A 14,283-nucleotide genomic window follows, 5' to 3' on the forward strand; every position below is an offset into this window, starting at 1 on the left:
AACTAAACTTCTAGACTTTTGACAAATGGAGGTGTTGGGAGTGTTTCCGAGTCCAAACACTCCCAAAAGCAAACAGTGAGGCATCACTGAAAACAAATTACATCCTGTTCCGTCAGATGTTGCAATCAAGATCTGCTTTTTATGAAAAGTGGGACTCAAATGGTTGAGAAGTATGCTAGCTTATTGCTTGACCACTCGAGTTCCCTAAAAATCCAGATATTTTAACAAAAACAGAGTACAGCACAGTAATAGAGTTGAATGTTGAAGATGAAAATATATGCACCAAAAAGCCAACTGACATATCATAATTTACATTATATGGAAAAGAGTACTGGGACACCCACACATTAAACATGAGAGCTCTTTGCTTCTAGAAACTGCTGCAGTTTTTGTGCTGATGTTAATGCCAGAGGTTTGGAGTTACTGCACAGCAGAGAGTTGGTGACGTTTATGCAACAAGCTCAAAGTGTCATCTTAGGGAGCATTCTCATTGCTAGAGCCACCTTAGCTTAGCATAGTGCAAGTCCAAACAGCATAGCATAAAATGCCTACACTGTAATAAAAAAAGGCAGGCTTTTGACCGTGTTATATGACCTGACTTAGCAGCACTTATGGCCTGGCATACGTTGTGCATGAACTTACAGGTTGTATATGGAGATATATTTTAGTTTTTAATGTTTAGTTTAAATGAGGTATAACAGATGCAGGTATAGTGGATTTTGTCATCATTGTAAAAGTAAAAATCACTGTTTCCAGTTATTAAAATAAGCTGACTGCCTGCTGGCTCAAGATTCATACTGTATTACAGAAAAACTGGACTTGTGGGTACTTCATGGAGTTGATCTACTCCTGCCCAGAAGCAAAGCATCATTTCAGGGAAAGTGTCGGAACAGCATTTCCACCTTGAGTTCTGGTGGCTATGACCTGCCTGTTCGTCTCTTTGCCTCCAGGTGTCTCCACCTCTCAGACCCAGCAGGCCTACACCTCTCAGGTACTCCAGCCCGAAGAAGCTCTCTACCTCCGCAAAAAGAAGAAACGGCCCATTCTCCATGACCCATATATTCGCTTTTCTGCTCTGCTTTACCGTCGTCCAATTCGGGAGGACCAGAAAGCTATTTTGGCTAGCATGGACAACACAGACCTAGACCATGCCACCCTCCTCTGAAAGTCACAGCTGTGCAATACAGCTCCCCTTTCCAAAATGATACTGCACTAGCTACGTCTCAGCTGAAAGAAAAAAGAATACTGTCACTAGAATTGTCGCAGTTTATTACCCACAAAGGGGAGTGGCACAAAATTTCAGCATTCAGATTTGGTTTATTCTACAGCTGCACCCCTTGGTCAGTTTAGTTTGCATTAGTAAGCATTCTGCTGTGTTCATGAATTAACCTTGACAAGTCTCAATTTCTTCAAAAAAAGCAGATTAAGAGAATTATTATCAGAAGCCACACATATGTTTTTTTTTGTTTTTTAAAAAAAAATCAGATTAATGCCATCTTTGATTGGAATTGTGGTTTTGAGGCATTTCCTCCCCCAAATTTTGGATTATTTGACGTCCTGCGTTGGAGACCCAAAGGCACAGCAATCTTCTGTTCTTACATCAAGTTAAGCATTTAAAAAAATGTTTAGACCTCTAAAGATTTAAGTGATAACTGACACATTTGTCCAAAATTTTACTCCAGTGCAAAATCATTAACTAGAATAAATACAGCCAACCATTTTGCTGATTTTCGTAACGACTTATTTTCCTACTCCAGTCTTCGTATTCTTAATTTTAACATTCCCTCCAGCCTCGGGTCCTGTTTCTTGTGCTGAGCCAATCCTCTCTCCCCATCCTGCGGGTCTCCGTTTACAGCACCTCCTATAAGAACCTCTCTCCGCCAGCAGCATCTCTTATCTGCCGAGAAACTCGCCTCACAAATATGGGTGTTCTCACTTCCTACCAAGTATACCTCAGAGCACAGGACACGAGACCACACAACCACCTGGATCAGCCAGGACAACAAACTAGCCTTTTTACTCATCTTTTCATTATTGTTGCTTTTTTTATGTACCTGTTTTTATATTTGTTTCCAACTGTGCAAACACTGAACACATAGTTTATCTGTTCAAGAAAGATTCACATCTTTACTCATCAGCTTTTTTCTGCTCTGTGCTGAATGAGCAGGAAAAGGGCTTGTGGTGAAAGGAAACAGAAACATTACCTTTAGCTTTACTGTACTCGGCCTAATCTTCACTCTGTGTAGTTTTTCACTGACAGATGGGAACCAAACAGGTCTTGTCTTCATTCCACATAATATTACAAAAAATCTGGCACCCTCAAATGTGGCTTTTTAATAACCAAAAATATTGTGATTTCTATTTAGTTTCTTATGAAGTTATACAGTTGCTCCAATTATTTTGAATTTTAATTTTAATTCCAGCTTTTTACATCTCAGAACGGTTTGCACTGGAGCAAAATCTTGTCCACGTCCTGTCTCTTCCTTTACATTTCACTTCTTCTACTTTAGTTAGCTTAGAGGGCTGCAAATCCACTTCTGAAATTTATGCCAAAAACAATTCAGTGAACAGAAAGAAACAATTTTAGGGATTTTGTGCCATTTCAGATACATATATATATATATATATATACATACACGTGTGTGTGTGTGTGTGTGTGTGTATACTTACAATTTTGCTTCATATTTATTTAGGAGGGCATAAAACACTGGCTTTATTTGGCCTTAATCTTTGCCTGTTTCATTTGTGTCAAACTTTATTTAATGTTTGTTTTTTATTTGTGTTTTTTATATCTGCTTCTTTTGTCCGGTTTCTATTTATGTGCTTGTCATTTGTTGAGACTCCATCTATGCTCCAAGAAAACGCTGTGTGGCACTGAAGGTCACACACAGTGAGCCAAATGTTTTTGCTGTATTTTCACAGATTGGTTCAAATATTGATTCCACAGATTGAGAAGTGTGTTTGACATGTGATGGATGTGCTGGATGCTACACAGCTACACGGTTCATTTTTTTAATGATTGGATGAGTAACAAAAGTGCCATAACATCAGAAACTCAGCTATATTACACAGTACACATGCTGCTTCTTGTTACATTATGGAATCCGCAGATGAGGGGTGTGTACGTTAAAACAACAACAAAAAACCCAATCAAGCTTTTGTCGTGTGTGGATTTTTATCAATAGAAGGTGTATTCACTTGTAGGTGTCGTGGTGACATGTTGCAATATGAGAACAATGGAGGTTGATAATCTATTTATTTCTTTATTTCTTGTGATTTTGAGCTGCTAATCCCAGCAGTCTTCTAAAATCAGACATTTTTTCAGTGACTACATTTACTTGCTTGTATAAGATATTTCCACAATAAATGCTTTCATAAAGAGCAATTTTAGATGGGCCTTCTGTAATGCAGGAGCAATTCTGGAATAGATGTGATTCTTTTTTTCATTTATATCTATCTAATAAAACGGCTGCTGTAACTAAATCTTCTGAGTGCGTTTGTAATACATGAATAAACAAGCTAAAATAAAAGAAAACATATAACAGAAGAGTCCTGACTTGACAGAGGTTATACAAAAAAGAAAAAAGTAGAGAAGCTCCGGATAATGCACTTATTGTGGAAATAACTATGTTAATTCATACAACTTTAACCACATTTTCCACTTCCAAAACCCAATAATAAGAGTTTTAGTCAGAATAACTTGGCTTCACACCTCCTATAGAAATTACTGGTAACATTTTGTTAACAAGACCCACTCCAATCTGTAAATTCTGTGCTGCGTTTAGGGACAAGGTCAACAAAAGTGGAAATCCTGAATGTTGTTTTTTATATTCTTTATAAAGGGGGCCCACACACAGGGACTCATCTGCATGTCACATATTCTTTTTATATCCTGGTAGTAAGTTGCCAGCGGTCATTCCAGACTTAGGTAACCTTCTAATGAGTTTAGCATGCCTTCAGTCAATCACTGGTATCCTCCGCTTGCTGAATGTTACTGGTTTTCTGTGGTCACTGGTTGCCACATCGCTGCTAGTTGCTACACGTCTGGATGCCCCTTAAGGCACCAACTTAAGGCTAAATAGCTATCTCCTCAGAGGTGATGTAGTAGCGATGGCAAACAGAAGCTCGTGAGATGCTGGGGAAACCATGAGTGATGCATCCATAAATGATTGCAAATACCACTTCCATTTCCAAAATGTGAGCAGGCTTTTGGTGTGAGTGGTGATTGGTTTCAGAATCCTGTTGAAAGAAGAACAGGGAAGTCTTCTTCCATGAAGCCCCTGTCTGAGGCATTGCAAGATTTGAAAAGCTGTATTTTGACAACAATTCAAAGGTTTAATTTGCTTTGTGCCTGTTAAATACACCACAGTTTATTTCATTTCAGCAGACCTTGGTGTGTGTGTGTTGCTGTAGGCTCTCTCGGTGAGGGGAGGAAATATGGTGCTGTGGCAGTTTGTAGGCTAAAACAGAGAGGACTGAAACTGATTGCATGTAACACAGTGGATGAAGACCCAAGATGAATGCATAAAAAATAGCTATAATATCCTCAAAATTTGATATAGATTATTACAATTATATTTACAGTTCTAAGAAGAAACAAATGAATTAGGAGTAAAATAAATTTGTGATTGACTAAAATTGGCTTTTAAAATAATGGAATAGATTTTAGAATAGTCTTGCAGCTTCCTTTAAAGAGTTTATATCAAGGATTTAAAGGCACTTAGTTTATCCAACAGAGGGCATCCTGCAACTTTCCTGTTTGCTTCACAACTTTGAAATGTCACAAATAATAAGTTAACAACCAGCTGATCCGAGCAAAGTCAGACAGAGCGTAAATCTGTAATCTGTGACTTATTGTGACTGTATAACAGATTATTTTTAATCTGTCATATTATCTCAGTAAGGACTCATAATTAACTACATATGACAAATGTTTGGAAAATCTGTTTACATTTCATATGTCTGAAAAAAGAAAACAGTCGGCTGATTTATTGAAATTTTAAAACTCTTAAACAAATATCAATAACTGCCTTAAAAATCCTATATCAGTCGGGCTCTAGTTTAAATGCTTTTTAAGTTAAGCATTATTAATTAATGATCATTAATTAGTTAACTAATGCTATTAGGAGAATGTGAATTAACAGCCACTTTGACTTTATTTAAAAAATGTTTATCTACAGTGTTTAAGATATTTGCTGAAGTTAAACTAGGGATGGACTGTACTGGGCAATACCAATTTGTAACCTGTATTTAAGCAGGCAGCTGCTTAAAAATACCTTCAGAATAGAATAGAATAGAATAGCCCTTTATTGTTATTAGTATTAGTGACAGAGACCTCCAGAAGGAAAACCTCTTGAAGAACTGCAGATAGGACTAAAACGAAATATCAGGGTTTAAAAGATCAGCAGCATACATCCATAAACATTTCAGCATACTGTCCCCTAGGAGTCAAATATTTAATTAGATTCTGCAGAGGGTAATTTTAAAAAAGCACCTTTAAAACAAAAACTGAGTTAATGTGATTGACATCTTGTAATGTACATACTATACTGACATGTTGTACCAGTATACTTAAATCTCTTAGCAAAGTGAGCTTTCAAATATATGTATTTTAGAAATAATTCATAATTAACTAAATAGTCAACATATTGTTCTATGTTGTATTTATTTCACATCTGAAAAGAATTTTAAGTGAGCTAATGTATACAGAGGTTTCTATATTGAAATTAATTAGTCTATATATTGTAAAATGTAAAACCAGAAATTGCATATTTTAGTAATATTTGTCGATATGCATGCATGAATGAGAGCAATTGATATATTTTCCCAATTTATGTCCATATGGAAATACACTTTAAGTAGATATAGCCAGTGTATATTTTTCAGTTTGAGAGTCAAGTCTCCCAAAGCACACACAGTAGGGTCTACTCAGTCCTCTGTATCACTTCTATAGTGGCCTGAGAACTTGATGAATATCGAGCTCATGTTTCACTGACTTTGCATCTCATCGCCTACCAGTCAACCAGATTTCCACCCAGAACTTGTGTTGGAACAATGACAGCTACTTATTCAGCATGGGGCAGGTTTAATACAGACTCACATCTCTGACATCGCTGTTGTCTCAGACTTAGAATTACATCCCACTTTTCATCCGCTGATTGCATGTAGAACACGCATTTGTTTTGAGTGCATTTTTGGTGTTTGTATTGAATAACACTCTTTCCAGACTTATTTGAATGTATCTGGTATCAGTAGGGAATGGCATACTGGTGCAGCAGTTAGCAGTGTCACCTCAAAGAATCTAGTCTTGTGTTTGAATCCACCCTGGGGCCTTTCTGTGCAGAGGTTGGTTGCATGTTGTGCCCGTGTCTCCATGGGTTCTCTCTGTCTGTGTTAGACCTGTGACAGATTAGCAACCTGTCATTGGTGTAGCCGGCCTCTTGCCCTGTGACAGGTGCAACAGGCTGCCTGTTCAAATACATGTAGATAAAGTCACAAGAACAGCTCTTTAGCTTAGCAACTGTAGTTGTACAACTGTGTGACTTTGCATCGTTTGATCACCAAAGGTTTTAATTAGACTTAGGTGAGTGAGGATAGCTGAGAAATCTTAAAATGGCCAAGGGAAAGGTCATCTATCTTGACAAAAAATTACTGTTAGCCTCTTAACTTGTCCATGTAAATAATGTGTATTGGAAGATATAGTCTATAAACGATTGAGTGATGCTGACAAAAACTGGGATTTGCAACAGTGGTCTTGCTTTTAAGATAGAAGCCACAGTTAAAATCTTTAGCTGAACAATCAAAATCAAACTAACTGTAAAAAGCTGTTTACTTTGGTGAATAATGCAACTCAGAGAGTGCAGCAGGAAAAAACATGTGCTGTGGGTTTGAGTAGTCAAGAGGATTTAAGACTTCAGAATTGTTTCTAGATGTCCTGCTAATTAGGACAGGTAGATGTACTACCTCGGTATGTCTTTGTAAGTGCATGCTAGGCCATGTTACCTACATGTTACTAAGTCATGTTAGCTCTGTGGAGGTATATATTAAAAAAAGACTTCCATCTGTATTTTTGCACATGGCCATCCCTACAGTTGTAATACACCGTTTCTCCATGACAAGCTGGAAGATTAAAACCTGCAACCACAATGTCAGAGCCAATGTTATCATAGTTAACTAGATGTTAACAGTTAACCCTCTGCCTTTACTAAACACACTAGCTAGTTCGCAGCTTTGCTAACATAGATAAATCTACAATTATTACAAAGTAATTGTAAAAACTCTAGACATCAGAGATTAGCCAATATTACTTATCAATCCAACAGCAAGAAGGCGAGCTAAGTATCTGCCTGGCAACCTTTCAGACTTTCCAAAATTTATTATTTTTCAGTCTCTTACTCTCTCTCTTTTCCCTTCTGTAAATGTCATGTTCTTTCACATTGCTGCTGCCATTGTTTCCATATTGAGAATACAAAGGTAGTTTTGTCCTCTGGCTAGGTGAAGACCCATTGGTGGTAGTGTGTTACATTATGTTATAAAGCATTATGCAACTTTCCCAGGACAGTTATGAGAGTCTGAAGCAGTTATTTTAAGGTGTAAAAGTTGCCTGACTGTTGCATCCAGAATACATATATGCAGAAATAAATATTTTAAAGAGAAAAATACTCATAGTTTGGCAATGAAAAAAGACATTACCGAATGTGCTATTACATTTTGTAATGTAAGAAAGATTGGTAGTGTATTTTTGCACTGAATGTGGCAGTAACATATCTCAAAAATGAGATGAAATTTGATTAACAAAATAAATTCAAAATATCAATTTGTCTTATTTTAGAGATATTCCATGTATTTTTTTTATTTTTTATTATTTACATCACTTTTTTTCCTCCGTGTAGATCGCAAACTGTACTTTGGACACACACACACACACACACACACACACACACACACACAAAACCCATGCTTGATTCGTGTGTCTTTGTGAAATCATGTATTACTCAGCTCGCTATACTGCTCTACATTTTGAGCCAAATATGATGATTTGCAGTTGATGGTACTGAAGCAGAGATTTCACATTTTTTTAAATCACGCATTCAAAGACACTTTTTGAGGAAAATCTCAGTACTGTATCACTCAGTCCCTGAACTGAGGAGCACCTCTTTCAGTGACCAGTCATCATATTGTTGAAGATGTTCACATTTTTAAATGCTAAAGAGGATTTTACCCCATGTGCTAAATGAGAAAGAATACCTGGTGCTAATACATGCTGCACATGTTAAAGGAAAAATGTTTGTTTACTTACAAAATACATTTAGTTGCTAAATGCACCCAGACTCATATTTTTCCTCATTTTCATTATTTTTTATAAGCTCAAATTTGCAGTTTATATGTAAACACTGGCATCAGTCATTATCACAGAGGTTGCTTTGATATTGCTTTAACATCATAGCTGTGAACTGCAAACTGTTACAGTGATGAAATCCATCATACATCACTACCCTGAAAAAACAGCTCACGTCTCTGCAAAGTCTTTTTAAACATTCATTATGGGGACTACAAGCCCATAAATAACTAACATAGTCATATTTGTTAAACACTTTTGAGTACAGTTTGTTGTTGAAAAAAAGGCATCCTTTGATTGAAGAAAGGATGTACAGTAATAATAGACATGCAAACAAAAGCTACTTAAAAGCCAGCAGCAGACAGCTGCAAGTAATACATGTGCAGACGTATTACTTCAGCCTGGAGTAATGTATGAAACTACATTACAAACTAAAGTGCAGAAAACAGATCACAGTTTAAGAAAAAAGTTTGTTACTACCATGTAAATAATAACTGAAATTAGCATCCGTTGTCTCACGCCCTCTCAACACTACATATATATATATATATACATATATATATATATATATATATATATATATATGCACATACATCATTGTTGTGTGTGTGTGCGTGTAGAAGAAACTACAATGCACATCGACTATATTGACTGGGTGTGAACTGTAGTAGGGTATGCTTAGTGACACATTATAACATGATGTAACAGTGTCCATAACATACGTGAGTGATGGAAATGTTCTAAATCCTAGAAATTAGTTTAATAATAAAATAATATAGAGACAGATTATATATATATATACACACATATATATATATAACACACGACTATCTATATTTGGGGACAGTACTTGTTTTCAAGAATGTACAAGTCTATATTCTATTCTATTATTTTTATATCCATCTACTGCTTTATATTGTAGCGCTGCAGAATTGTACACAAAGTAGAGAATGATGTATGTTTAATTGTATACAAAACAAAAGAGAATGGTGCACCACACTGTACTGTATATCTCATTGTCTATTACACAGAGAATCTCAGAGAAGGTTGCAGCGAGCTAGTTTTTATAGTAATGTACATTTGCAAATGTACCTGTTGAATTGTTTTTGCACCTTCCACACCCCACACTGCTTATGTGTTCATTATGGAAAGGAGTATTGCTCTGTGTTAGGTTAACATCATCAGACCTTTTTTTTTTTTTACCTTTTTGGCTACTGCAGCTAAACATTTATGAATCTACTTTGGCATGAAAGAATCAGTACGGTGCTCTCTTGCAATCTTCACACATTAGAGCACAGAAATCTAATTGTAGGTTATATTTATGGAATTCACAAACTGTGCAGACTGATAACATTTGACAGTGTATATGTGTATATTTCAGTATATGTGTAACAGAAGCAGTGCTTTGTGCTGCTGTTTTGGAACTGATGTAAGGGGGGCTCCAAATGTTTGATTTTTGTTGGAAACTGAAGCATGTGCAACTTACTGAACATTCTCCTGGATTTCGCACTCAAGTGGAGGTCGAGCATTGCAGCAGCTGCTAAAAGTTACTCCAGACATTCAGTTCACTGCTGTACATTGCCAAAAAGAAAAGGACAAGAAACACGTCATATACATTCTGACAACTGGTGCTATTTAAAAACATCTGTGGTGCTTTTTTTTTAAGTTAGGTATTTCCTTGCTTCAGACAAAATGTAGCTACACAATCCTGTACTGTACTGCAATGTAGGTTGTTGTCTGGCCAGTCGTTTGTCCTGGTTCTCTTATATGTTCCAGGAGGTTTTCTTTGACTGCTGTTGTTTCAGGGAATACACAGATTCAATTGGAGTAACATTTGGAGTGGCAAATTTGAAAGCAAGGAAATTTAATAGGTAATTCACTCAAAAACACATCATGATGATTTTTTTAAACTGATTTTTTCTTTTTTTTGTGGAGACTTTAGAGTTGTTTAAAGTTTTCTGTATTTGTGGTTGCAAATTGTATCCACACATTGTGTTTGGTGCTGAGTAAACAAATAAGGTCACCGTGACTTTCAATAGTCATCAACATCATTTAAAATCCCTGGAGAGGCATTGTTTAAGGTCAAAGAATCATGCTAACTCCCAGCAGGTGCTCTTTAATGCTAGGTGGTAGGTTAAACCGATGGGGTATAATTCAAGTTACCCCAAAAATCCCCATGAGAGGAGCAGCCTGTAGCATCGTTATGTTTGAAGACCAGAAAAAGCATCTAAAAAGTGTTTCCTAAAGATGCTTTTTCAACCTAGTCACATACTCCTTTGGTTCATTGTGTACTAAGTTCAAATATCACATGAAACCTTTTGAAAACTTTCTTTCTTTCTCATCACAAAATGCAATACAATGTTTTATTTCTTTTAAACAGAACTGTGCTCATTGTCTTCTCTTAATTGTTCAGTCTTCCTGTGACATAAAGGAATGCTTTGAGTTACAGTGCATCTGGAAAACAACACAAACATAAGTGTGTTCATTGTTAATTACAGGAGTAGACAACTCAGTACCTCAAAATGTCTTTTCATGGAAATCTTTAGTCCAAATGTGTATTTTATCCATTTTTATGTTCCCCATCTCTGAGAAATCAGTCCTCATGATGCTTTTTGATATTTGTTGGCACAAACACTAACAGGAATGTATGACTATTGTAATCACTGCTCACCTCCCCACTCTTCCTAAAAATTGAAGCTTTTAAAGCATCTAAATTGAACTGTCAATTTTTTGTATCTCAAATGTCTTGGTATGCTTGTTGTAGTTGTATATTCATAATGGTGTATATTACATCAGTTTTTATTTATTAAAATGTTTAAATTTTCTAACATGACTTTTGTGTTGCTGTTTTTTTCCCCTTTTTTGTAAAATGGTACTCAGCATTTGATGTAAAAGAAAATGAAACTACAAACCAAATGAATGTAAACTTCATTCTTAGAGTGATGATCAAAGGAAAGCAATTCCAGAAACTGCTGAGATTTCTGTAAATAAACAGACATAGTTTGAGAAAATACTGCTTTAAACTCCTAAGACCCGAACTCTTCCATGGCATGCATTTTTAATTTCTCTTTGATATTTGGGCATATTGGGACCCGATGAATGTAAAAACAAAGAATCCCCAGATTTTTTTTTTTTACCTGATTTTTGTTCCTAAGAAAAATGAGAGCCACGTATGAGGATATTCGTTTTAAATTTTGATGGAACAGTGGCAGTATAATGTCCTTGTAAGTGGATATCAGGCCCTAGTAGAGCAAAATTTAGTATTTTGGTCTAGACAACCCAAAATGTGATGTCCACATATGTGGACTCCAGGTCCTAGGAGGTTAATATTTTTGACATTTTGGCTATAAATTGCAGATTTCTTTGTAAAACACTACTTAAAAATGCATACGTTACTTTTACGCTGATGATCATGCAACATGGCAGTTTTCAGTGACATTAATGGAATGGAAAGCAATTACAGTTGAAAGGGAACATTAGAGTAACTACACTTATACGTGCTACTATAGCCTCTTGCCTTCAGAACTGCCTTCGACATGACAGCATTACAGCTGACATTACACAGTTTCTGCAGATTTGTGACTGTGGAGCCCATCTGAGTGCAGTGAACTCATTGTCATAGTCAAGAAAGCAATTTGATTTGAGCTTTGTGCCATGGTGCGTAATCCTGCTGCAAGCAGCCAGTAAAACAGTGATGTACAGTGGTCCTAAAAGGATGGACATGGTTGGTAGGATGTGTTATTTAATTACACAACCAGCAACAGGTTGAGCTACAGTCTGGATAGATTCATAATTTCATGTTGTCTACATCAAATTCTGACTTTCCCATCAGAATGTCACAGCAGAAATCCAAACTCATCAGTCAGCATTTTTCCCATCTTCTTGTTCCCAACTAAATTGTTGGTGAGGATGCGGACAACGTATACTGTACTCAGTTTTCTGTTCTTAGCTGATAAGAGTGTTTTTGCTATTATTGAAAATTAGAGCTACTTTTTAAATTTTGGTCTGCTTGCTTAGAAAACACTGCCTGGGTGGATGTTGTCCCTACCCGATCAGTTATGGAAACCCAATCCTTAAGGAAACAGCAACCCTACAGCTTGATATTCTCTTCTTTGTAAAAAACAAACAAACAAACAAACAAACAACAACAATACCAACAAAAAAAAAAAAACAGCAGCACAGGTAAGCATTTTTTTTCAATATTTTATTTTAATTTTTCCAGCATAGAAAAACCCATCAACAAACAAATACAGCTCAAGTACTGAGATAATAGGACAAGAAATAGCACAATAATAATAATCAGTAGAGAAAGACAAAAAAGAAAAAAAAAAACATTAAAATTCTAAACTACCAGTATCCATAATGAATTAAATGTCATGAATATGTAATAAACAGGGAAATTGCAGTGCCATGGTACATGTTCATATAATGTGAGCTTTCTCAAGGTGATTACAAAACGGAGTCCAGGATTTTGAGAAAACATTTGCTGCAGGTGTTTGTAGATATCGAACGTTTTCCAATTGAATGACTGATAACACGTCATTGAGCCAGACACTGAAGGAGGGAGGAGCAGCGAACTTCCATTCCTTTAAAATAAGTCTTTTCGCAATCATCATTCTGAGATCAATTGGCACCCGCACAGTCGCGGGGTTAGTTCTGGAACGTACACAGCCAAAAACTGCAATTTCTGGACTGGGTGAGATGGAGATCCCATAAGCTTTAGAGTACCAATCAAATATTTTGGACCAGAAATTGGTCAGTGAGGGGCAATGCCAGGAAGCGTGAGCCAATGTGCTCTCTGATATTTTACATCTGTCACATATGGAGGAAGTAGAAGAATAAATTTTGTGTAGCCAAACCTTGGAGTAATGTAGCCGATGGACAATTTTAAATTGTATTAATTGATGTTTGCTGTTAACAGAGCAGGAATGAATTTTTGATAAACATTTGATATTCTGATATTTCTATACCCAATTCCTCCCTCCAAGCGTCTCTTATCCTCGTAGTCTGCACTTCAATGCTGTCATCAAACAAATGTACAATTGTAGAAATCAGATGTTTGGAGTAATAGGGCTCAGGAGCAGATTAAAAAGGTTATGTTCATTTGGAACATCTTGGTAATTCTTCATATTGGATTGCATAAAATGCCTGATTTGTAGGAAACGGTAAAAATGTGAATGTGGCAAATTGAATTTTTGCTTAAGCTGATTAAATGATGCAAATTTTCCATCTATATAAAGATCTTTGAATTTGGTTAAGCCCTTCTCCTTCCAAACATAGTAGGATTTATCATCCCAAGGAGGCAAAAAGGCATGGTTATCACATATTGGTGCCTGCACAGAGGAGTTTGGCAGTTCAAAAAAACCTCTAATTTGGTTTAAAATCCGCACAGATTGTTTCGGAACAAACCCCAGTTTCTTAAGACTCTCAGTCCCCCCCTACTTTGAGAACACCTACTTGTGTTGGCCAGAGGGCCGATGGCGCGATATGGCAGCCTCGCTTCTGTCAGTCTGCCCCAGGGCAGCTGTGGCTACAACCGTAGCTTGCCTCCACCAGTGTGTGAATGTGAGAGTGAATGAATAGTGGCATTGTAAAGCGCTTTGGGTGCCTTGCAAAGCGCTATATAAATCCAATCCATTATTATTATTATTATAACAGGTAAGCATTTTAACTGTGCATCTAGAAAGCCCAGCCATAGGGGCACCACAAGCCAGTGTATTCTAATGCTGGTCCCAAGCCGTGATAAATAGGGAGGGTTGTAAATTTCTGGATCGGTTGGGGACTGAGCTATCAGCCTCTACTGCAAACCGGTCCTGCTGAGCAACGTGTGCTCAGAATTCTGGGGGGACAAATAAAGAACGTCCCCACTTTTTTTTTCTTCCCACTGGCCCTAATCCTGTTTCGTAGGAGAGCACTGTAATCAGCATGTAAAAGTGCTGAATGCG

General features: G+C 36.7%; 1 protein-coding gene across 4 annotated transcripts in view; it reads left to right on the top strand.

Moving 5' to 3' along the window:
- igsf9bb (immunoglobulin superfamily, member 9Bb) overlaps positions 1-11,171 on the top strand; it is a 152,031-nt gene extending 140,860 nt beyond the window's left edge. For all 4 annotated transcript variants that reach the window (XM_084941544.1, XM_084941546.1, XM_084941545.1 and 1 more), the window contains one exon: positions 951-11,171. In XM_084941544.1, the coding sequence (XP_084797670.1) occupies positions 951-1,165 (215 nt within the window). In that variant the 3' untranslated portion in view covers positions 1,166-11,171. The remainder of the gene's footprint in view (positions 1-950) is intronic.
- Positions 11,172-14,283: the final 3,112 nt, after the last annotated feature.

This window comes from Perissodus microlepis, chromosome 10 (genome assembly GCF_051167445.1).
Source record: "Perissodus microlepis isolate ML-2025 ecotype Zambia chromosome 10, ASM5116744v1, whole genome shotgun sequence".
Classification (NCBI taxonomy): domain Eukaryota; kingdom Metazoa; phylum Chordata; class Actinopteri; order Cichliformes; family Cichlidae; genus Perissodus; species Perissodus microlepis.